This window comes from Cyprinus carpio, chromosome A6 (assembly GCF_018340385.1).
Source record: "Cyprinus carpio isolate SPL01 chromosome A6, ASM1834038v1, whole genome shotgun sequence".
Lineage (NCBI taxonomy): Eukaryota > Metazoa > Chordata > Actinopteri > Cypriniformes > Cyprinidae > Cyprinus > Cyprinus carpio.
In genome coordinates, this window is record NC_056577.1 from 401,971 (window position 1) to 428,857 (window position 26,887).

The 26,887-nt window shown below is 37.6% G+C and overlaps 2 protein-coding genes across 2 annotated transcripts; one reads left to right on the forward strand and one right to left on the reverse strand.

Annotated features, from left to right (window-relative positions):
* Positions 1 to 4,750: 4,750 nt before the first annotated feature.
* Positions 4,751 to 12,964, reverse strand: LOC109089007 (succinate--CoA ligase [ADP-forming] subunit beta, mitochondrial). The gene is made up of 11 exons (XM_042757464.1): positions 12,843 to 12,964; positions 11,705 to 11,900; positions 9,408 to 9,507; positions 9,165 to 9,327; positions 8,811 to 8,939; positions 8,579 to 8,717; positions 7,849 to 8,010; positions 7,591 to 7,733; positions 7,366 to 7,486; positions 6,585 to 6,673; positions 4,751 to 5,585 (listed from the first exon to the last, which is right to left on the reverse strand). The coding sequence occupies exons 1-11, from the start codon at positions 12,924 to 12,926 to the stop codon at positions 5,511 to 5,513; spliced, it is 1,401 nt and encodes a 466-aa protein (XP_042613398.1). The 5' UTR covers positions 12,927 to 12,964; the 3' UTR covers positions 4,751 to 5,510.
* A 3,538-nt stretch (positions 12,965 to 16,502) lies between these two features.
* Positions 16,503 to 26,231, forward strand: LOC122145393 (integral membrane protein 2B-like). The gene is made up of 7 exons (XM_042759163.1): positions 16,503 to 16,581; positions 19,528 to 19,546; positions 20,033 to 20,182; positions 21,023 to 21,238; positions 21,372 to 21,549; positions 21,690 to 21,770; positions 26,059 to 26,231. Exons 1-7 carry the CDS (start codon positions 16,520 to 16,522, stop codon positions 26,229 to 26,231), a joined length of 879 nt encoding a protein of 292 aa, XP_042615097.1. The 5' UTR covers positions 16,503 to 16,519.
* The last annotated feature ends 656 nt before the right edge of the window (positions 26,232 to 26,887 follow it).

Here is a 26,887-nt window from a genome sequence, read left to right on the forward strand (position 1 = left end):
TTTTTTTTTTTTTCTGTGATTGGGGTTGAATGCACTAAACTTATTTTGTTCTGTTTTGGTTGTATTTAGGAAATGGGATAAAATAAAATAACATTGCCTATCCTCCAGGATAACTGGAATTAGTGTTACAAGTATCCTAGGCACATCATTTTCCCATTTTTGTAGCATAAACACCATCAAACAGATGTGAGCTTCGGATCTTCCAATGTTTCTCTATGGTGCTGAAACCTAAAGATGTCTGAGTTCCACTCCCCATGCAACTGATACTCGACTGATACTTCTGATTCTGATTCTGATATAGGCCTGTGTTGTAGCACAGTGTGTGAGGAAGGATGGGCTGCCCATGGAATCAGATTTATTATATCAGAGTGGATTTATTAGGAAAGTCAAAAGAGGAGAGGACGAAATAAAGATAAAAATAATTGACACCCCGGTAGAATAGTGGGAGAGTGTTGGGTTGGAAAGGGAGCTGGAATCTACAATTACCAAGGCAACAGAGAGTAATTTCTGTTGACACAAACTGATGAACAAGTTTGTTTAGCACTCATGTCACCATGTCTGTTTCTTTTACACCCATATCAGTAGCATCTCTCTCAACATCGGAAAATTGATAATTGAGCAAAGCCGTTAAGGCACAATGTACAACCAGCTGTCAACTGAGCATATGACAAAAGCAGACATTTTTAAACAACAACATTCCCTTCAAATGATTCCACGCTGTGTGTTTTCAAAGACAGTCTTTTTTAGCATCAAATCCCTCAGGCAACAGTGGCTCCGTGCTAACAGTTACACATTGTATCTTTAATAGTGTGAAAGCAGCATGACTGATGCAGCACGTCTCATTCAGCAACTGACAAACTCAGAGCACAGAGATAAAAACACTCGGCACACTCGGTGAGTGAGTCTCCAGGGACCACCTGACACATTGCTCCATAACAGCAGGTGAGCTGGGAGGGGTGCGGACTGCGGAGACATCCTCAACCTCACCTCTCTCACCTTTCTCAGCAAAAGATTTATGAACCCCCGTCAGAGCCGCACAACTAATGAGGGATAAGATGGGCAACAGAGGGAGGGGGAGAGGGATGAATGGATTGAGAAAGGCTATAGGGAATATGATGAGAATAGTTAATAAAGGGATATGGCTTTTGGAGCGAGGTCGACTCTAAAGACTTAATTTGCGGCCTTTGGTCAGGGCAATTTTTAAGAATCGAGGTGCAAGTGAGATAACTGCATCCATCTGTGCTTTTTTACCATCCATTTGAAACCACTTGATACCCTGTGCAGGGCCCTGTTTTAGTTTTTCCCAAATTCTATTTTATATTTTGGACAGTTTCTGTGTTTACATTTTTTCTGAATTTGGTCTTAATGGTTTAACTTAATTTTAATCAAATTAATTCATAAAACTTAAAAATGCAAGACTTTTATTTGACACAGAGTTATATACAGCATACAACCTGCACTGAAATGTTTGCTCCTTAGAAAGTGCATAAAATATATGAAGGATAAACATAATAATGAAAACGGAAACCTGAAATACTCCAAAGACTGTACTGAACACAACAGAGCTTATACAACAATAATAACTAGTCAAATGTAAAGGAAATATCCAAAATTAAGAATGTTAAAACAGTAACAGTATAATAGTCAATAAACAGTATAATAGTTAATAGTAAACAGTAATAGTGCCCTATATAATATATATATATATATATATATATATATATATATATATATATATATATATATATATATATATATATATAGGGCACTATTATATATATATATATATATATATATATATATATATATATATATATTCAAAAACTCTGTATCTGTTCAAAACTGTCAATCAAATGAATGCATAAAACAGTTTAATTAATCTTTTAAAATTTAATTTATGTCTAATACTCACAGACACTAGTCCATATTGTGGTTTGATTAAGTGTACAACCCTATTTTTGATAAATTTATCCAAATTTTGCCCTATTCTGTTAGACAGTGAATTCCATTTTAATGAATAGATTCAGCGAGTCAGTTTGTTTTCCGCATAGTGTAAATCATAGGGCCCTATTTTTGTCACCTAAATTCACAGGGCAATGAAGTGAATGATACATTCTGATATTATAAGAATTGTTTAAATCCACAAATTACTTTCTGAAAAGTTCCCACAGTCAAATGCAAATCTCCAATATAAAATGTTCCAGGATGTCATTTCAACTTAGTTCCAGTGAGTTAACAGGCAAAGCCCTGAAGAAGTTCTTCTCCAAAAGCTGAGGATAATTTTAGCCTCGGGGGCGTATCAACCTCAGCACTGCAAGAAAAAATTCAGAGGCCCCACTCCACCAAAAATAAACAGGTAAATATGAACAAGCCTGTGGCATGGTGGGAAATTATGCAAATTTTATTTCCACTGAGGTGAATCTTGACTTGAGCTATACCGATCGAGGAAATTAAAATACCACAGTAGCGACTGGCTGTATTTTCAAAAAGAGCAGTTGTGAAACATCTCTGACTAAATCATTCTCACAACTGCTAAATGTGCGTGTTCACAATCGTGCCATCACTATATCAAACAGATGACTAGATTTTATATATTTGTCCAAAAGCATCAACTTTAAAATTGCATAGTTTTTGTCTGATAGAGGTGAATGTCAGTAAAAATATCCTTAAAACCCTTAAAGACAAGATATTTAGACTTATATTCAATATATCTTGTTTGTTTCTTTGCCAGTGGAATGTGTTAAAAACAAGCTTCAATAAAGATACATTTGAGTTTGTTTTTCTTTTGCTTTAAGATGTTTATAGCTTTTTTTAAAGTAAAAATGAGAAGTAAAACAAGAAGAAAAAAACAAGGGGATGAAAAAATCATTTAAAAAATATTTTATTACACACCACATACCACCATAACTGCATTTCATCATAACTACTAATAAAAATGTGTCTTTTTAAAGAATTATTAGATTAATCCCAGGCATGCAAGAAGAAGAGCATCTAAAGTTGTATGAGGCCAACTACTGTGGGACGTAATTAAAAAAATATGAAGCAGCGCAGGTATCGATTCACATTCAGTACAGATAGATGAGCTGAAGAGGTTATGTATGCTCACAGAAGGGACCATATCAACATGAGTTTGCATGATTCCATCTTCAAACTTCAACGTATTCCCATAAACATTTAAACACATTCCATAGCCCTTTAGGGATTATGATGGAACATCTCTAAGATTGCATGAAATTAAAACTTGTTCATATGAAACAGTTTTTTAATAGGTTGGTTTACATCACCCTTGGCAAAGAAATATATTGTTTTAATTTATTTAAAGCATGACGCATTTGAAACAGGCAGCCTGAAGCCAAACGCTTCCACTCAAGCACTTATCTGAACACTGCATTTTAAAGACAATTCAACTGATTTCAAATCAACACTAATACAACATCTTTACAGAAGTGGATTTATCAGTCAATTAATATTTGCATCTAATATCAATATTTACATGAGCTAGCACAACAGAGGTTTGGCTGGTTAGCATGATCCTGTTAGGAAGAAAAAACATTACTGGTGTGCATCTTGAGACAAATCAATAGTACTAAGATATTTTAAAATATGTCAGTGCAAGTTTCTTTCTTCAGTACAGTTAAAACAGAACAGGCATGCATTTTAGTCTGGGACTAGGCTTAAGCCTTGTCTGTGTAACCAGGGGTTAAAGGAATAGTTCTAGCTAATCAGTTGGTGACTGACTAAATATAAGCAAATATGGCATAGGCTATTTTGCCCATAAGTAATCTAGCCTTTAATATCTTTAAAATGTTCTGTTAACCTGGTAAATTTGGTAAATCTGTTAACTGAATAAATATATAACTCAGTATCATCAGCATAACAGTGGAAACTAATCCAGTGTTTTCTCATAGTATTTCCAAGAAGCAGCACACACACACATATATATCTATATTATATATATATATATATATATATATATATATATATATATATATATATATATATATATATATATATATAAACAGCAGAAGGCCTAACACAGATCCTTGCAGCAGCACTCCATATTTTACAGCTGTAAGGTTAGTTGCTTTCTCATTTACAGAGACACAGTGGTAACTGTCAGATGTATAGGATTTAACAACCCCATTCCTGGGGGGCAAGCCCTGCAGAGTTTAGTTCCAACCCTGCTCCAACACATATATCAAGTAGTTTTCAAACAAGCCTGAAGGACTTGATTAGCTGAAGCTCTCTTAACTCTGCAGGGCTGTTTGGCACCCCTGATCTAAACCATCTTAATGACTGTTCCTGAATACCAATGTCATTCTAATCCTATGTAAAAGTATGTCATGATCTATGATGTCAAACACTGCACTAAACTCGATCTAAGCAGCGAAATGCAGTCTTAGTCAGATGCTAGAAGCAAGTCATTTGTAACTTCACCAAGTGCAGTTTTAGACATTTTAGACAAAAATCTAATATTTTAAACATAAATAATATATCACATACGTCCAGGGGGTCCTGCACCAGCTGGGCAACCAATAGGAATGCTACTGGATAGTTGAGGTATCACAGACCTCAAACTGTGAGCTGTCAAATTCAGAGCACTTTCCTTTAGAGAAAGTAAAATTCTCACTACAGGACCAACTCTAACATGAAAGATGCTTCAAAGGACTTACCATGGAAGTACATGTTCTACATTTCAAAAAATAGACTGTGACAGAGTCTGTGGGTGGAATCAATCATCATCCTCTGAGACACTTCAGTATTTTTATTGTTTTCTGCAGCCACTGCACCGGTGGCTCCATGTCAGACTGAGAGAACACCAATAACACACATATTCCCTGTGAGTGCTTGTGCGTTTACTTGAAAGGGAAATGGTGCATTTCTCTTCAGGAGAACAGAGAAGACATCCTGCAGCGACACTCCCTCCCACCGGAAAAGAGAAGGAGGGGAGGGAGGGATGAAGAATAAGGGGTGGGAATTTCTTTTAATGATACTGTGTGTGTATACATATGTGGCAAAAGATATGAGCAATATGTCTGAGACATTCTTTACCCCCAGAAAGTCAGGTCTCCATACATTTCAACAGTATAAATACAGTCCCACATAAATACATCCTCCACTTAAGAAATCAAATAAACAATAACATTGACAAAAACAACAGCAGGTAGTAACACTGACCCGATCTAAAACAATGTAACCAAAAAAAAAAAAATCCAACAATATGTTAGTGGACTGGTTTGATGGGCTCTGCAGGTGAGGTTGATTCACATGAAATGAAAGTGGCACCCATGCAGACACACATGTGCTTTAACAATCTGAAAGCACTGATGAGACAGAAGGAACAGGGAACCACAGAGAGACAGAAACGAGAGATGACAGAAGCTTGACCAGGACACAGGGTTGTGGAGAACTCTACTGGTGGTCTAAGACTAGACAAGCTCAAGTAGTGGGCTTAGATTTAGTTCATATAAGATGGTGTGAATAGTGATGTGGCTTGTAGGTTTGCTTTGTTAGATGGGGAGCTGGAACTTGACATCAACCTGGGCCTCTTTAGCCAATGATACAATTTCAGAAAGCTTTACAACCTAGAGGAAAAGAGAGAGAAAGGTATGGTAAAATGTTCAACAGTTGACCTTTAATTATGATCAGCTTAATTATAACACAGTTAAAAAGCAAAAAGTGATGATTGTTACATAACGGTATATATAAAAACTCTATATGTTCTGTTTGGCTGTCATCATGATCATCCAGCGGTTCAGCTGTATGATCACTTCCACCATTCAGAGGTGGAAAGATAAATTGCTTGTAGCTGGAAATCTGGTTTGTATAGTCATTGTATAGTAATAATTAGATTTGCTTTGATTCTATTTCATGCAAAGTTGTATGGACTGCAACATGTGCTTTTCATTTTTCCTTTTGTACACTTACCCCCTTTTAAATGACACTGGTGCAATTTGTTACCCTTGGTTATTGGATTAGGTGGCATGGATTAACAATGAACAGCATTTTTTTTTTTTTTTCACAGCATTAATTAATCTAGATGAATTTATTCATAATTTATTGGTTTGATTGTTTGTTCACTCACAATACATTAAAGCCATTTATAATTTATACTTGAACGATGTATTATGTATTTATTTTTATTTATAACTTGAAATATTAAAGTAATATATGTAGAAATTAATATTATCCAAGTTTATTAAAAGCTGTAAAAGTATGTTTCATTGTTAGTTCATGCAACCTAAAGAATGAACTACTATTAATGAACTGAACCTTGTTGAAAAGTGTATGCATGTGAATTTTTATTCTTTATTTCCCCCCAAAAAAGTGTAAATGTTGCTATTTTAAACATTAATGGCAGGTAAAGTTGTGGGAAATTTTCTCCTGTCTCTCGAGAATAAATTATATGGGTTTGGAACAACGACTAAATGATGACAGATTTTTTTTTATTTTTGGGTGAACAACTACTTTAAAATCTCATATTTCTTTGGACTATCAATTTGATTCCTGAACCATGATGGACAGATTATTCTTCATGTCACTTTGGATTTGCTCATATGCATGCATAAATAAGAGTAACGCACCATTTTGGCTGCCTCATCCAGATCATCACAGGCCAGGATCTTCAGAGGGCTGGCAGCGATCAGAGCCTTGGCATCGTCTACTCTTGTTCCTGGAGATCAGACAAGCGTAATGAGAGTAAGATGAAGGACAGAAAACATGAGCCACCTGCACTAATATGCCTTTCCAGACACCTTTTTCCTTTCTGTCACCCTTTTGTCAATGTTTCTACTCTCCCAGACGTTTCTAGGTCTTATTGGGGGATTTGTGCAAACTTTTCTTGATATAGATGGTACAGTTTTCACCTAACAAATTTTCCAGGACTTTTCCATGACCTTTCTAGTCATCTGTGTTTACTGGATAAGGATTTTCAATAATTCTTTAAATTCAGACTTCTTCTCTAAAGTATTCTAAGAAGCATGTTCTCTGAAAAAAGAAACTGAAACAACTTCAACATCATAATGGCTGCAATCAAGTTTTACTTTTTACAAGAGCAACATCTAACCAATGACATAAATTTAAAGTTGTGTGTAACTAGAAAAATCTATATTTATCTATATATGCCATTTCTCTTTTCCCAGGCCTTGGAAATATACTATTTGAAAATATCCCCAAATATTTCCAGGTTTTCCCATGACCAAACGAACCTCTGATATGCCTGATAAGTTCTATTCATGTGATTTTCTAAGGAAACCTGAAGTGCTTGTTCTTACAGGCATAACTGATAATATGATCCAGTTGTTCAGATCAGCACTCACCCGCACCATCAATCATAATCATAGTATTAAGTTCGATCTCTCTCACCTTGTAACCGTACTACGATGGGGATTTTCAGTTCTAAGTCAGTGACAGCAATAATAATGCCCTGTGCGATGACATCACAACGCATGATGCCACCAAAGATGTTCACCAAAATAGCTTGGACCTGTTACAGAGAACACAGACAAACATTTTCTGACATAAGAGGTGCAATACAAAGAGCGGCAATAAACACAGAAGCCAATGTAATTCCTTTGATTATGACAGTACCTTTTTATCAGACGTGATGAGCTTGAAGGCCTCCGTCACCTGCTGGGCAGTGGCTCCGCCTCCAACATCCAGGAAGTTAGCAGGTGTTCCACCATGCAGTTTAATGATGTCCATAGTTGCCATAGCGAGTCCAGCCCCATTGACTAAACACAGATGACATCACATGTGTAGATTCACACATATTCAATATTCAAACTAATTATAATGGTACAAATCATACCTAGTTTACTAAAAGTAAAGTAAGTTTTTTGTACTGACCTAGACAGCCAATAGTGCCATCTAGGCCGATGTAGTTGAGATCTGCTTTGGCTGCCTCTCTGTCTCTGGCGTCCTCCTGGGTCCAGTCTCGCATGTCAAACACTTTCTTCTGTCTAAAGGCAGCATTTGAGTCAAAGTTGATCTTAGCGTCCATACACATCACTGCAAAGCACATAAGAAATCATCTATGAATGCATAAATCTATGAGCCTGTTATAGAGCATTACAGTGTTGGGTAGAGCTGCACAACATTGGAAATAAACTGACATTGCATTTGTTTTTCTGCTATATTTACTGGATCTGAAAAAACACAGAAATTCCCACCAGATGACTTGAATAGCTCTATTTGATGCTATTATTCAATCTAAAATGATTGGAGGGATTTTTCTCGAGGAGCACAGAAAATAAAAATAATAATAAAAAAGCTGAAAATTACTATTTTGAGTTAGCATGAACTATAACAGTGTTTTTTATCATCTCAGAGTGGCTCAATTCACAGTAAACAAAACCAATCTGCTCTAATATGCTGAAACAAACCCTAGATCATGAGCTGCACACATGTAAATGAACACAGTGTCACGTTTAACTCACAGTGATGACAAATATTTGATTAAAATCGCCTTATCCAAAAAGCCATTCCATGATACTGATATTATTTTGTACAGCCCTAGGACTGGGTTCTTTAATGTATACATAATGATCTAAAGTGCAAGGTGTCTGCTTCAGGGTACCAATGCCAGATGAATCCTCCACCATTGGGTTGATCTCTACCATAGATGCATCATACTTGATGAACACATCATAAAGTTTCAACATGTTTTCTGCAGCTTCGTTGATCAATGCAGGGGGGAAACCCATCTTCTCTGCCACCTGAGAGAGAGAAAAAGTAGAATAAAAAAAATTTTCAAGCAGGGGTCAGTGTGGGAACTGTCTTGCAGAGCTATATAATACTCTGCACCTCACCTTAATAGCCTGATCCATCTTTATTCCCTCCATGATATCAATAGGCTCTTTCACAATGGCATCAGGATTCTCTGCAGCCACATCCTCAATGTTCACGCCTCCCTGAGAACTGCCAATCAGCACAGGGCCCTGTAGAGGGTGAAGCAGAACCTATGTGATCATTTTAAGGCCAAGTGAAACCAGTAAAGTGCTGGCTCACAACACTGTAAAAGTTGCCCTCTACTGGCCACTCTGCTTACTGCAGCATGTAGAGCGGTGACGTCATTTTTGAACTTGTAAAAAGACTTCCTGTAATTGGATGCACACATATGCAAAGCAGTTTCATAGATAAACCACACAGTATGGACCTCTCACCTGGAAGGACCTCTCCATGGTGATGGCAAAATAATACTCTCTGCGCGGGTATCTGCGCTCGCAGATAAACACCTGGTTACAGATCCGCCCTGCCTCTCCTGTCTGCTTAGTGAACAGCTTCTTGCCAATCATCTTAGAGGAGATATCTCTTGCTTCCTCTGGCCTGCAGACACAATGAGAAGACAAAAAGGAAATTGGAAAAGTAATAAAGTGATGTACAATAAAGCAGGCACAAACACTCACGAGTAAACAATTCTGACTCCGCCTTTCAATCCTCCCTCAAAAGAGCCTTTGCCTCGACCACCCCCCAACACTTGGGCTTTAACCACCAGGTCTTTAGAGCCTGAAAAAAAGAGAAAGAATAAACAAGAATGAAAAAAAAGCCTTGAATAATGCCAACCAAACAGACACAGAAGTACACGAAACATATGGCCACGCTCAAAGGCCATTAGCAAACAAACAAAACCACTTAAGTTGACAGAGATGAAAAATTCACTACAGAACTGCTGCATCCTCAACCAGTGAGTCACACTGTAATTAGCTACAGTCTCTAAACCTGCACAGACCTGGTGTACAGACACACGGAACAGGCTTATGAAAGTCTGGAACTGATCGTTATGATAAATGTAATAACACATAACAGACCGGGAAGGATTAAATAGTTTTGATTCGCTAGGATTGAAACTGCATAGCCAGTTGTAAACAACAGACATATGACGCCAATAAGAATGATTTCGGAAAGCCTCAATTCCGCCTGCTTGGTAAAAACAACAAGGTGGAGTTTAATACAATTTCGACTGGGAATTTGGGAACTTTACAAGCCAACTTTTCAATAAACAGACATAACTACACATTTTATTAGTGGTATTGGTTAAGATGGTATCAATAAAAAATTGTCATTATTTACATTTTGTTCCAAGACCCATGTGAACAAGCAGATATTACGCAAAATGATCATGCTGCCTTTTTCCTGCCTAATGGCTTGAATTTGACTGTTCTTCACTACACTACTGTTCAAGTTTGAGGCATTGTTTTTTTAGTAAATTAATATTCAGCACGAATGCATTACATTTATAAAATGTGACAGCGAAGACATAATGTTACAAAACAATTCTGAAATGATTTGAAATAAATGCTGTTCTTTTGAACGTTCTATTCATCAGCAAATCCTTAAAATATGTATCACAGTTGCCACAAAAATATTGAGCAGCACAATTGTTTTCAACATTGGTAATAATAAGAAATGTTTCTTGAGCTCCAAATCATCATACTAGAATAATTTCCAAGAGATCATGTGGCACTGAAGACTGGAGTAATGATTGCTAAAAATGTCAGCTTTGACATCACAGATATAAATTACATTTAAAAAAAAAAAAAAAGTCATTTCACAATATTACTGTTTTTATCTTGATTCATGATTGCTTTCAATGTATGGAAAACAGCAGCATGAACATTCTGATGAACCTCGTTTTGTGCTCCACAGAACATCTGTTATAGGATTTAGACATCAAGAGGATGAGTAAATACTAACTGACAGAATTTTCAGCTTTGGGTGAACTAACCCTTTTAAAGTACCATGTTGGAGCTCTGAAAAAGGGAAGTACCCCACAGAACGCCACTAAACCGCTGATTTTACATTGTGAAAATAGGGATATTTCCAACTTTGTCCATGTTGCAATTCTGCAAATAAAACACTTCCACTTTTTGCCACCCTTAATGTACATTTCAGTGCATTTCCCAGTAATGAAATGCACAGTAAATTATTATTCATTTGGAAACAGCAAGTAAAAGGGATAGTTCACCCAAAAATGATAATTTTGTTATCATTTACTCACCCTCATGTCTTTTATGTTCAATATAAGAAAGTAACTCATACAGGTTGGGAACGCCATGAGGGTGAGTAAATGATGACAGAATTTTTCATTTTTGGGTGAACTATCCCTTAAAGGAGTGAAATCCAATTTTATGCTGATCTGAGACACAGCAAGATTCAAAACTAATGGGTTAAACTCACTTAAACCCAATCTCTAATGTTACATGTGTCTCAGTCTTAAGCTAGTTCCTCCATGTTTGTGACACCCTACCCTCCTGTATTCCAGCTAACAGCACTGCCTGTCCATCATGGGTCTGTGCAGGTGCTGCCTATATGCTGACAGTTAGATTAAAGGTTAGGGTAGCCACATTCTCCAGAGGTGGCGCAAATCTATGTTTAGACTGCAGCGTGTTTGAGAACAGCACAACAGCTGAAACACAAACACTCAGCAAAATCAAGACCCTAACATAGAGTGATCTGGCTGTCCTGTTCAAAACACTGTAATCTGACCTGCGTAAAAGCATAGGCAATGGTATTCCCTACATTTATATATGCTGTGTTGAAAAACTACTCAAGATCATTCCAATGTGTAAGATATGTAAACAGTGGAAAATACAAATGAATCAGTATGCATATGTTATGGAACAGTTATGCAGCCTGCATCCCTTTGAGAATAAATATCGACTTTTCTCAATTAGTGCCCAGCATATGTTTTATGAGTTCTTACCGATCTGCTTGGCAATAGCATAAGCCTCATCAGGCGTGCTGGCCACCAAACCCGCAGGCACAGAGATGCCCGCTTCCTTCAGCATCCCGATGCTCATGTACTCATGAAGGGAGAGGTTTCTCTGCTGCTGCACTGACAGCATTGGAGACGGCTGGTTTCCAAGGTTACCAAATAGACCAGATGTCCCACCAAACACCTGGTAATTGAAAGTAAAGAGAGAAAATGGACATTAAATCCAACACAAATAAATTCTGGTCACCCTGCCAAATAAGATTGAACAAGGATACTGTGGCTACAAACTAAAGCCATGCTCATATTTACATTGCCAACAATGACTTTTGTGAATTGCATTACACGGAAACAAGAACAAGCAAAGTCTCAGCTTTACAAGAAAAAGGATTTTTCCCTTTCCCTTGCTCAACAGATGAACACTTAACAGACTTTAGTAGAAGCCAAACAAAGTCAAGAGTCTTCCAGTAATATATGGGATATCAGAATATGCGGAATTACAACACCTACTGAAACAGACTGTCTGCACCATGAATATAGAGATGATTTACTGACTAATTAATTACTGATTAATAATTTGCCGTAATCCAAAGTGACATACAGGACACTCAATATAGGAATAGTCCTTTATGGAGCAACATGGGTGTCTTACTCAAGGGTACAACCTTCTACTGAACAAACATTTAGACATTTATGATATGAAATTTATGATTCAGGAAGGATTATAGTTAAGGACGCTATCATTTTGTTCATTTTAACAAGCATATTTGCAGATCTGAGTGGTTTAAGAGTTAACTTAGACTTTTAACTACTAGAGTTGAAACAGAAACACTGAAGTGAAACAACACAGACTGGCCCTCTGTCCATGTAGGTCAAAGTTAACTCGAAAACCCAGATGACAGGTTCAGTGTGAATGATAACCATATGAACAAACTACAAACTGAGCATCCGCTCAGTGGATAATAAATAGGTTTGCTAATCTAAGCATTACTAATATGATGGCAGTTAGCCTGAAGGCTAATGTCAAAGGAGAATCGCCCATTTGGGGTCATTAAAAGCATTAAAAACCAAGCAGGGATTACAAATGACAGTCGGATATAGCCATCTAATGTGTGTACGCAAAACTGACCTTAGCTGCCGAGCTTAAAGTCGTCCTGGAACCGGAATTCCTCAGTCCAGCGGACAACCGGCCGCAGATCAGGGACGTCGCCATGTTTCTGTGTGCTCAAGCAGCGCAGCAGAAAAACGAATGGATGGACGCGCCTGCGTCAGGACCGTCGTCAACTGCGCAACTGCGCATCGAGAATCGCAGCTGGCTATTTCCTTCCCATGAACCAAAGCTTTACTAGTAAAAAATCAGGTCACGTGTTTACTGTGATAAAGATTAGCTTTATTTTGGGAATAATGGGGAGGGGGGGTTGAATCATTCAAGTGACTCGAATCTTTTCAATCCTCTGACTCTTTACATCCTTACGCCAGTAGATGGCAGCACTTGTGTGTCTTTTTGTGCGTTGAGAGCTATACAGTCTGTGGTTGTGACAAGTTATTGAATCATGTACTAATCATTCAAAAAATGGATTCATTCCACAAATTGATGTTTTACCCACAAATTATATTTAAGCAGATCTAATAATGTTCTCCACCTTGTCAAGATCTATGTATGACTTTTGAGAAGCTACAACAAAAAGACAGAAACAAGAGTTTTCTACAGTTTACATCAATTTAATTGTGCATGGTCAACAATCATTTTTTACACATTAATTATTTCTTCCAGCATTTCTCAAGATATCTCAATTTCTTAATTTAAAAACTATAAAAATAAAAACTTTTTTGCTTTTGTAAAAATACAATAAAGAGTGATTTTGTTTATTATGGTTATATACTTTTTTTATTTTTATTTTTTTTATTATTTATTTTGTATTGAAAGGTTAGAACTTGGTTTAAAGTCTCAGAGGGTACTCCAAGTAAATAACTTAGGTCACATAAAGTTGGGACTACAACTATATAACGTTTGTCTGGTTTAACACAGTTTAAATACAATGTCCGAGTCTGTTCAAAATGCAAAACCCCATCCTCAAAACGTCATGGAGTGGGACTTCGGGTTCTTGTGACAGATTCTTTCAATCCAGGATGTGTCTTGCTAGGAAAAAAAACAAAAAACAAACAAAGTTGGGAAAGGCACCTATCAGTACCAGGAGGTCACATTGAATTTTGGGTGAGTTCTCTGTCACAAAAAGTGCATCCGTGTTGCCATTACCTGATGTTAACCTTCACAGTATCAAATCAGAAAAGACATTAATGTTCCTCATTCCTGCTCTATTGTGTAACTTTTCTTATGTGCTAGTGCATTAGTTAAACACAGGGTTGCATGTAACTTAATTGAATTATCAGAGGACAACTTGGGAGAACACTGTGCCCAGCGAGAGGTGAGGAGGAAGCTGGCGTCGACTGAAGAACATTTGCTTTGCATCCGTCATCAACTCCATCAAAATGGAGGAAAATACATTATGTCACAATCTTCATGCAGGGAGAACTGGACAGGTTTTTCTCAAGGGCTGAACCAGTTAATTTGGAGCCAGAGAAGAATAAAGGTAAACCATTTCTTTGAATGTGTTATTGCCTGCATAGTCTCAGGGCCCAGATGGCCCACCACAGATCATTCATGATAGTGATAAAAAATCTGTCAGTGCGACTATTGCCTGTCTCACGCCAACTGGCAGTCACCATTACAACAGGGTTTAACAGTTTGAGCAAATATTAACCCTCTGGAGTCGATTTACGCGTATACGCGTTTTGGGGTATTTTCTCCTGATAACCCCGAAAAGAACTTAAATTACACTTTCAGTTTTGATCGTACAGATAAGTGCAATACTTCAATCGATCTGTAAAGGGTTACTACTTTTTTTGTATACAGACATAATAACACAACTAAACTTTGTGCACTTATAAAATAAAGATAACAAACAGGAGTGTGTTCTGCAGCTTTGTCTGCGCTGATCTTCAGATACAAATGCGTCATTAAAATGAACTGTAACTCAGTGAATATCAACGAAGAGGACATGAGAGAGATATCTATAGAAAGCATCTGACATGTTTTATTTTAAACTAAAAAAAAAGTGCTGCCGAAAAACAAATATTCTGTGATAAAGTTACTCCATATGAAAACAACGTGAGTGTCCGTTTTTTCACGTTCTTCCTTCATTATCTTCTAATGCGACCACGCCCCCGCGCCGAGCGCGCTTTTGAGATTCAAATGTTTCAACTGAAGCGCGCGGCTTTGAATACTTTTTGAATGTTTTTTTTTTTTGAAAACAGTGTAAGATGATGGGCATGGCCTTTTTTTTTATTTTTTATAAAGCTATAATGCTTAATTCAATGTTTTTCGGTTGTAAAAAATGTAGGTAATACTGAAAAATTAGTGATTAATTTTTATTATTCTACCTGTATTTGTTCAATGGCAAACCGAAAGATTTCAGATTCATTAGTTATTTCTTTCTCAAGTTGGACAAAGACCAGCTATTCTTGCCAGTAGCCTGAGAAAGCGGCCTTCCAGCCATTTAGAAAGAGGTTTAAAGGCGTTTCTGTCATTAAGAATCTAACCTCTAATCACTTCCTGGACTCACCTTAGGCCTTTTCTCACTCATTTTTAAGAGAGCTTTATACCTGACCGAAACGACACACGCCTGACTCTTAAGTTGTGAGGACTGACCATACTGTTACTTTTCAAAAGGGACTGTAATTGCATACATAAATTAATTACTGAATGTTTATTCCAGCTTTCTCAGCAGCCTAAATGATTTTATGGAACACCTGATGTATTAAATTTTATCTTCAAGTCTATTAAACTACTAGGTCTAATCAGTTCAGCTATTTATTTTGTACCTGACGGTTAAAGTCTGTATTGAAACATGTTATATGTGATGTTATGTTTCAAATATTTTAGGTAAACAGTTGACCAAGTATGGTCAAGATTTGTTAACATTACTGAATACATTAGGTATACCAAAAGCAATACTTTGAATGTATTCAATATTGCGCAAAGTTAAAATCTCTACATAACATTTTAACATTTCAAGTAATAAAATTAACATTAAACCTATAATGAATTAGATTATATTATTGACATTGACATATTATATAAATATTATATGAACTGGTAATTATTATTAATCATGAATTCGTATTTTATTGTAAAGTGTTACCCAATATTTTCGTCATAACTTCCTCAGGCATAACCTTAGTCTATCCGTTCCCACAAGGCAACCACCCTCTTGCATTTGCAATACTACTGCAAGGATTTCATAACATATTATTTTTTCCACATAAACCTTACCTGCCACTCAGATAAACAATGACCTGGTAGGTTGGACAGGTCTTTCTTTTCTTTTATTTTTTATGACAACCCACGCCCCCTTATTCCGTGAACTGATTATATATTTATATTTATGGTAGTTTATATGTTATTATTATTCTATTATATTATATTATATTATATTATATTATATTATATTTATTATCTATTATTATATTGTGCGATCACTGTAATATATAGTTATTACGTTGAAAGTTAGTAACATTCATTAACCCAACAAAACAAACGATGTTATTTGTATTTGGTGGAAACAGGCCCCTTTCTGTTCCATTAAGGAACACAACAGTATTAATCCGGTCGTCTCGACCTAAATGCGCCACAGCACACCAAAGTAGCAGCGCAGTGTACCACAGAGAGGTCGTCGTCTTTGCCAAGGATTTCGCATAGTTCCGGTGAAAAAAGGCATGACAAAAAACTAATTCCAGTTGCACAAGATGGTGAAACTCGCTTTCAACTCCGCTCTCGGACAGAAGGATTCTAAAAAAAAAAAAAAGGAGTGAGAAGGATCTTGTTACGACTGTTGATTCCTCAGGATGTGGTGAAGTTTGTTAGCACAAAACGCTAACCGGCCATTGAGATTAAAAAACAAGGTTAACAACACAAAAAAGTTGGGTTTTAACCATTAAATTCCTAACGTGTTTATTTGTTGTAATGGTGGTCGGTCAAAGTGTATTAGATAAACATGACAACATTAATTAATGCATAAAGAAGTATCTATATATTTTCGTGTTATTTACAAAATAAACCACGAAAATATAAACCAGTTGAGTGTTTGACTGGATTATTATAGACGTTGTTGATATCAGTGTGACTGAAAACGCATAGGACAGGGTTGTTTGGGTTTTGAGTGATTTAAACCGTATTTTTTGGTCAGATAGTTTGTTTTTGTAGTGTGTAGAGGGAAGCCATCTCCTGCCTTGTGTGTGTGTGTGTGTGTGTGCGTGTCTGTGTGTCTGTGTGTGTGAAAGGACGAGAGAGAGTGAGAGTGATCAGCTTTGAGTTTACAGGAAAAATGGCCGACAGTTCAACACAAACACCAGGATAAATACACAAAAAATCTTATCGCATTGCACGTTTAAGATATTTTTTCCATCAAGATTCCTAATTACATGCACATGCAAATGTTCAGAAATTATAAACAAATATTTGCATTAAAAAAAATTCAATAATCATCCATGGGCACTTTTAAATGCTTGTTCTAGCAGCATGATGCTTGTCTGTGCAGTCATTTGCACTATTTAAAATTCAAACACAAGTCATTTTAAAATGAGATTTTGCATTTAAAGGTCTTTGTGGGTTATAAATTGTCACTGGCACTTCTTCCCCCCCCACCCGAATAGGTTGCCAGTTGTAAACCCATACGCTACAAAATCCAGGAAGAGCAAAGGACATGTTTCACCAGTCTATCGTGGGCGCACTTTCATAAGGGTGAGACCAGCTCCCACTCAGATGAAGGCACCGTCTGGCTGCTTATGCTTTTTGTGTACTCAAATTTACTCGATAATCTAGCTGCCCCCGGAGGATTGAGTCGCGCATCGTGTGCGAACTTGGGTGAGACACCAGCGCAGCACGAGGTCGTGAATCTCTACTCTGGCATACGCCCCACTTTACTGTGGCGCGCGTCTGCTGAACCACAATGCACAACTAGCTATCAGGACCACTTCAACCTCATTGGTTACCCCCCAGTCTTTCGCTTGGGTTTCACTGGCCACTGTTTCAGCGAAGAGCGTTTCGGAAGGAGCAAGATTGATTCAGACGATTTTCATGCATGGCGCAACGCTCCCCTCGACCTGCTAGACTAATTGTTCGCATCCAGCTGACTCTGATCCTTATCCTGAATGATGTTGTTAAAAGGTCTTCCCTTCATCATGATCGATAAGCTGGAACAATGTTCGTGCCTGTTGTTGTTGTTTATTTTTTTACCACTTGAGGCCCACAGGTGGTTCTCTATAGAGTGGTCTTCTATCTGACCACCTGTGGTCATCTGGAGTTTCGATCACCAAAAACTTTAGAGTTTATTGCCTCTCGGCCTCTCCTATCGCCCCACGAAACTCCTGAAGGCCTCTGGTATATTCTAAACAAAGACGGCCTTGCCCTTAGCTACGAGCATGCCGACATCTGCCGCTCGTGCCTGTATGGGTCGTGAGCGGGCGCGTAAAGCTGTGAGTGAATTCTTTGAAAGCCGTTTGTTTTCATCTCATTTTTTTACAAACTTCAAACCAGGGAAGTGCGGGGGCGGTTTATGACAACCAGAGCACCACATGAACAACGTTCGGCATATTGATGCATTTGTGCTGATAATGCAGTTAAAAATAGATAGAAATAAATCAAAATCTAAATGACTGTGAACCATCGTCACCACACACCTCTCATGTCCTATTTAGTTTTCTTTCCCCCGCAAACACTTGCATTAGGATGATTTTGCGGTGTATTCCCTTCTGTACCCGTGCTAAATTGTGGAATGGTAGAGTGTGGCACAGCACTTCATAACCCACTTGCAAAAAAAACCAATCATAGAATGTATCTTCAAATATTTGCTTAATCAGCACTCTTATAGGTATGTACAGGTTTTGTATTTTTGATGGTTTTGGGATACTTACTATATGTTGTTGTGTATGTGTGCACACAATTTTATATTGTAATTTATTTTTTTAAGGTTTCATTGTGTACAGTGTAATTACACAAATAACTACTGTAGTAGATTTATGAATGATAATATATTGTACATGTAGCTGTATAACAAGGCACACTGTAAAATAAAATTATTTCCAAAAAAATAATATATTTATAAATCCCTCAACACCTAATATATTATATATATCTATATAGTTTCATGTCTAACAAACAAGTATTATAAACAACAGGATATTTTAGTATTTAAATCCAGTCACAGCCCAGGACTAATCGATAATAAACAAGTGTTAGTTGACTGTTTTCATTATTTTGATCAGTGTTTGCCGCCTAATCATTTTCAAACAGACACAATCTGAATGTGTCTGTGGAAGATCAGGGGAGTTGGTGTTTTACTTGCCAACTAGAGGAGAGCTAATGATGACTAGCCACTCCATACTCTGATCTGGCTAATTATACACCTGTAAAATTGCAGCACCCAAGTTGTATTCACTCTCTATTTCTGTCGTTTACTAATTTAGCCACAGAACTGGCACCTTAGGACACACCTGTAAACAAACCTTTTCTGGATATTATAGACGTTTCCAGCTGAAATGTAGTCATTTATGTTGGCTCAGTATTACCCTGGAGTCTGCAACATGAATTATGAAAAACACAGGAAAGCTTGGCTTACTTTAGCCTTCTTTGCTCTTATTATGTTGAAAAATATGACAAATCAACACAAATGAGAGCAAAAAAAAGGAGTTGGTGCACAAGTTCGTCATCAGATTCTGTCTGAATGTTGTTTACACTTTCGTTCTTTGTTCATCAGTCACGCGTGTCAGCTGAGGGTTGGTTCGTTTGCATCATGCAGTGTGTTTGTAACTGGCTGGGTCTCTGGAGGAAGGTTCGGAAATTTCCCAGTATCTGTTGCATACAATGCAATTATTTTATGTACAAAGCCCACACCAGAATAAATGGCACGACCCACAGATCAAATCTATGAAAGCTCTCTCCTTTAACACTGATAAACTCATGCAGCGCTGCACTAGATGATGGTGGGATCTGCTGCGGCGATTGTAGAGAGCAAAACTCTGCAACATACCCCTCGAAACAAAAAACACAGGCTCCGACAGTAGTTCCTGAACCACATGGCGTCATCAGAAAAGACCCATATATTACATGAAAATTTAGATTGTATCTACTAACCAAAAACTAACTAAGAATAAATGTAGCATGTATTGTTGAAGGCATCAACCTGCCTTAAGAGAAAAATCATTTTTACTAGGAGCATGTACTTTTAACTCATTTCTTCCTGTGTGTGTGTGTGTTTAAAGGATGTGGAGCCGACGGTTGCCCCGTATCAGGAAGCCGTCCAGGGCCTGGGTTGCTGGTGCACCTCGTGTTGGCCGTCTGGCCATTCTTCTGCGTCCCTGGTGTGGTCGTGGCGCGGAGCTTGCCTGTACAGGTATCGACTGACACATGAGGTGAGCGCACCGTCCTTTCCCCATCCCCATCCGCGCACAACCCCACATGAGAACGCACAGAATAACATGGTGAATCTGTTGGGTCCTTGAACAAGTATTAAAATGAAGGATTTACTTCGTAAAGTTAAGGCAGTAAAAAAAGTCCAAACATAGATTCAGTATGATTAACATGAAAAAAAAAAAAAAAAATGCCTTAACTTGGTTTTTATGAATTTTAGTTTTTTGTACGATTTTTGCATTACAGGATACGTTCACCTTTTATTACTATGTTAGTAGTATATGTTTTGACGTTCGTATGGGAAGAGGGGGCAGCCAAAATCAAAAGTGCATTATGGGATGTTGACATTTTTGGCTTAATGGAAAAGCCCATCTTGTCATCTGTGAATTACCCCTTTAACTGTTACTAATATACACTTGTAACAATGCTATATGGTTCAAATGATGGTTACTCTAGACAGATTTGCATCAAAATGCACAAAATTGTTAGGATGTTTTTGTATGTCAATTAGAAAAAGTGCAACTCTTCAATCTATTTGCCCGCTTTATAATTGACATAACTTTTTGAATTTTGGTTGCACCTCCTCTTTTGTTTGGTAGAGCACCTCTTTTCAGTAATTTTTTGTATATAGGATGTTTTGTACCCATATCTCCCATATAATAACCTAGCTGATGTGGGGTAAAAAACCTTTGTTACAAAACTTGTTGCAAACTTTAAAAAAATCATTGATGTCTTAAGTTCCATTTCCTCAGGACATGCTGAAACATCAAACCGAATGATATGTGTCTATTTGATCAGCGGAAAGAATATGGTCTATTCATAATAATGGTATTCAGGAGGAGAGGATGTATTTCTGTGGGGTGAACTACCGTGAGGAAAATTACAAGATGCAGGACAGCCAGGAGGAACCTGACATGGCCATTTGCCAGCCGCATACAAGAAGGGTTGAGGCGCGAGTGAGGGTTCTGGAGGATGAGGGTGTGGAGATCATTAACATCCCGGTGCCCAAGTTCAGCGGACAGTGGACCCCTGCTGACATCGTTCAGGACTCAAACAGAGTGACGACGATCAGATATTTATCCCCCTCACAAAAAGCACTTACCATTCACCACAATTTCATCAGATTCACAAAAATTAAACCACTGTTGCCCCAAAAATCGTAACATGCTGGTTTTCCTTCTCTGCTTTTAGAGACTGGAAGCATATCTGGCTCTGCGTTTGAACAAATGCTACGTCACTTCCTCCACACCAAACACTCTGTTGTGGATGCCGCCCAGAGACTTACTGGAGCTTCTTGTCAACATCAAGTGTAACTGCAGCAAACACTGCTATCTTATAATTGAGGCTCTTCGCAATAGCCATCCCTTTAGTAAACCTCAGGAATTGACAACTCAGACACTTGACTAATGCCCAGAACTGAAGTCGAGGTTGTCAGCTGGCAAGTCTTTGCTATGCAGTTTTAGTCTGGTGTTCAAAATGTGACAGTGTGACTTGTTGTTGTGTTTGTAGGCTGGCAAACCACCGGACCAATGCCGCAGTCCTACCTGGTACGTGGAAAAGATGGTAGTGGACCGGAAGCTGGAGCCCCATGTGCGAATCAGCTGGGATACTTATCTATGGCCTCATGCAGAGGGAGAGGACAACTTACATGTGGAGGCAGCATCTCTCGAGATGACCGGTTTGGTAACCAACAGGATTCCATCTATACTTTTGACGAGCAATCCCATTGTTCTTAGGTGTGTTACAGCACTTCGTTAACCTTTACAGACACTATTTGCGAATTAAGAATTTTTGTCTCATTTATGAGTCTTTACTGAGGACAGTATTTTAAATAGTGTTTATAATGTTACAAAATACCTTTTTATATATATATTATATATATTATGTATGTATATGTGGTGTGATATTATTATAGATATATATAAGATATATATATATAATAGATATACTATATTATATTATATATATATATACACACACATATCAATACATATATATATATATATATATAAAAAGGTATTTGTAACATTATAAAACACTATTTAACATAATACTAGTAAAGATCATAAATTGAGACAAAAAAATCTTTAATTCGCAAATATTGTCTGTAAGGTGAGTGCGTAAACAACTTAGAACAATGGGATGCTGCTACAAGCAGCATAAGCAAGCAAGGCGGCTACAAGGGCATGCTGGGCTGCTGCTGGGCAAGCGCTGCTGCTGCTGAAGCAAAGGCTAAGGCTACAGCAGCATGCTGTTGCATACATACATATGGCTGCTACAAGCATATGGGCAAGTGTTGCTAAAGGAGCAAAGGCTAAGCAAGGCTACATAAGGCTGCTGCTGTTGCTGGGCAGCTGCTGCTGCTACAAGGGCATACATGTGGATCAGCTGGGAGCATACCCATACAGCATGTTGCTGAGGCACAAAGGCTTACATGCTGGAGCGCAGAGAGGTTGCTGTTACAAGCATATGCATGCTGCTGTATGCTGTTGTTGAGCTATATAAGGAGTACATATAGGTTATATACGCACTAATATGAGCAGACAATATATGGAAGAGCATATATATGACATATGTTGAGCAGAGCAGCAGCAGAGCAGCAGCATAAATAGTGCAAGCTTACAGCATAAAGCAAGCATAGCATATATATATATATATAGCAGCATATATATAGCAGCAGCAGCAGAGAGCATATAGAGCAGGCAGGAGCATAGCAAGAAGAAAAGCAGCAGCAGCAGCCCAGCATATACATATATACATATATGTGTATGTGTATATATATATATGTGTATGTGTATATATATATATATATGTGTATAAGCACATATAAAGAAAGAGATATACATATACATATATTATATACATATATATACATATACATATATAATATATAGGCTGATTCGATTGATTGAAAAGTAATCTAAACCGAATTCAGAACCTCTAACCGGCCATAATTTTCCCATGTCGGTTATTTCGCTTTAATCCCCCTGTTAATACTTCCCTTAAAAGCATACTACCACGCGTAGCCACATGACTCTGCCCCATCATTCAGTCAGTGGCATAAAAGCAAAAACAGGGAGGTGAACGCCAGTTCAAATACATAGTAATGGCTACGAAAGGTGAGCCTTGTGGTCTCTACCAAACCTTGTCAGTTGTATTTGTTTCATGGTTTGGACACTCGCCGATTAGAATTTATCGGATGCGTATTATTTTATCGAAGCTACTATGTTCACAACAGCTGCATTGTGGCACTCTAACACTCATATAAATAGTAGCTGTGGAAGATCGCTACGCAACAGAGGAAACACAGAAACTAGTTGTCAGCGCGGTTCAGGATTTATCACTAAAGTAGATTAGAATCTCAAAAATGATTATAGGCATATTTTTCTAGCTTTGAAGGAACTAGGCTATTTCAGGGCTCTAGGAGTGCGGGACAATTTGGTCATTCATGCAACCTAATTTCTCAATGGTGCAACTACAAAAAATCAGAGGTTGCACCCGTGCGACCAAACGTTCAAGGGAAAAAATAATTATCCGTGACTCTGAAAGTCTCCCTGTGGTTCAACAACAGACACTAGAGCGATACATTTCAGCACAAGCACGACGGGGACCCTGACTTTTTTTACGCCCCTCGAACCTGGGCTTCGGGCCAATTTTCATGTCTTAGGTCAGACGCTGGGCCGGGCCATCCCGACTGTTTGTTGCGCTGATGGAAACAAAACACGAGACCGTGCTGTACGGGTCGATCAAGAGTGGCTGGACCGGTGTTTAGTGGTCCCGAAGCCAAGCAGTATGGTGTGTGCTGTCAGCGCAGCTGACTGGTTCTGTGTTCAAATACACTGCAATAAGCCTCAAGCGTTGCCGCAAAGCACCGGCAAAAGTAATTACCATCAATGTGACCGGCGGGAAATAGTAAGGAGATATTTTGAATTATTACTAATAAAACTAGTGTTTTCTGAGTCTGTGTCGGCAAGGATGAAGTTGCTGATCCAGGCTCGCCATCTCCTCAGACGATCATTTAAAGAGAAGTGCATCTTACGGATTATGATTATAACGAAAGAGGGGTGTTTTGTTGTCACTTTGTTTATTCATTTAGTCGTCCTTTAAAAGCTGTCTATAGATATATTTCGCATGTCTATAGATATATTTATGATTTAGGCAGTTGCGTTTTTTTTTGTACTCCTGATTACAGACGGACACAGGCAGAAAGCGAAAACGTTTTGTTGATACTGTGAGGTGCACACAAAAAAGACCCTTTGCAGTTACGAATGATCGTACTTACTCTTACCTTAATGAGCAAAAAATGAAGGCATATCCACTGAAAAAATGCAAGTGATCACGCTGGCTGTCTCCATGTCTGAAGCAGTCTCCGCACCAACTATGGGATAAGCGCACATTTATCTGGGTCTAACGTTTAAACCTTGTTATATGCTTGAAACTGTTTTATCTCTATAGATGTTATTTTTAGGCAGGTCGTGATGATTTGGAGAAGGTTAAATTGATCAAACATAGGCTCACTGTCTAACGCTGGAAGCTTAGTCGTTACTGAAACAAACAAACAAAAAAAAAAACTAAACCTATATTTAACAAACAAAAATTTCTTCCTAACGTTTTTTTCTAAATTAAATTAATAAAAAAAACGAAAAACAAAATATAATCACTTTGCAATTACATACAAAACTGAACTATTTAATAGCTGAGACAGTAGTATAAGCTGTTAAGGGACTGTTTAGCTGGTCAGAATCAGACATTAGAGCTCCCTTCATTCAGACACAGTGGAAAGATCTGATCAGAATCAGTGTAGGAGGGGCCAAGTCTGGAAGATTTTGATGCTAGAGAGCGTGTGGCCAGCTGTTTGTTTAGCCAAGGCCAAAGATCAACAAGGCCAAACTAAATGAGTTGGCCATCCGAGGGGGAATGTGACTGCAATCGAGGATAGTCCATAAGACATTGAGCCATGAGGATGTTCAGTTTGAAGCCCTTAAAACACTTAAATTTAGATTTTCTTTTTATTTTCTTTTTATCTTGAGATGTTTTAAGTGTAAATTCAGCTCAGGGGAAGCACTTTAAGCACAACACTTTTTCAGTAAGTTTTACCTTTCTTGTAGAATTGTGCCTTCAAATAAAGAACATTATGTTGACCAGATTTTTGTAGTTAATCATTTAGGCTACAAGTCAATATTGCCTATATGGACAGCGATTAAAAAAAAAAAAAAGTTTAACTTGTAATGAGGTGTTAAATGCGATGCGGTCGAAAATTTGGGTGCACCTAACTTTTGTGCTGGTACACCTAAGAAAAAAAGTTAGGCGCACCAGTGCAGCCAGTGCAGAAAGTTAGTCTAGAGCCCTGCTGTTTACAACCCACAGCTTTACAATTAATATAGAGACGGTATTCATGACTAATTCACCCGCAATCACTCGTACTGGTACTGTGCTTAACTTTCTCTTTATCTGATCTTTATTTATCTCTTACACCGAGCAATAATCTGTAAGAAATGTTACGAAACATAGATAAAATAACTGATGAGTAGTGAGCTATGATGTCAGATCGCTCTTTCAACAGGAAAAAAAAAATCCACCTTTAATAGTTAATCATATTTACAGTACAAAACTTGTCAGTGAACTGTGAGGGCAAAAAAACAAAACAGAAACAAAATTAATGCGTTCATTAATCGTAATGCGAGGTAAAAATGTTCATGTAATTGAGGTTTTGATTTTAGGCCATAATCGTCCAGCCCTTATATATATATATATATACTATATATATATATATATATATATTATATATATATCTATATATATATATATTATATATATAAATTATTTTACGGGTTTTTTTTGTTTGTTTTTTGTTTTTTTAACATGAGTACATGTTGACATAAAGATCAGATATTGAACTCTGACCACACAAGCCACACACATTCACCATACCATTTTTCTCTTTTCACAGGTATCCAGAAGCGAGAGGCGCTCAACTGCCACAAGATTCTCCACTTTGAGAATAAGTTTGTGGTTGAGACGCTTATCTGTGAGCGTAGGGGGGTGGGGTGAAGACAGCTGGGTAAAAGATTACAAACCACTTTTGACAAAAATTCCACTCTGACCCCTTCCTCTCCTTCCATTAAACCTCTTCCTGTGTGTGTGTGTGGGAGTGTGTGCTGCTCTCAGATTGTTTTCTCTGTATAGCAACAATCAAAATTGCAGAGAGAGAATGAGACCGAATGCTAAGAGCAATATAATGCATAGAAACATTTGTGTTTAGGCAAACATTGACCAGTTTCTCTCTCTTAGTTAACATTTTTCTGTGTCTGGGTTTATGTTAAGTGTGTGTGGGTGTGTCAATGTATGAAAATAACTAGTACCAAGTACCAACTAGTACCATGGGAGAGGGAAAAGACTCGCAGAGGATAAAATGTACTATGAAATCTATAAAAGATGAACTAAATGTTTAGTGTACATTTTAAAACTGTGAACTGTCACAGATACCATATTATATACTGGAAAATATATTTGGCTAGAGATTTGTGATATATGGCCAGTATATTACATGTAGGAAATACAAAAATAACTGATTTTTTGTACTAGTTACACTTTTAGTTTAGATTTTTATTTAAAGGACAGATTTTGCTCTGCTGTAAGTTAATACACTGCTTAAAACATCCTTTAGTAAAGAAGTTAAATCTTGGATCAGATATTAAGGGTTGCAA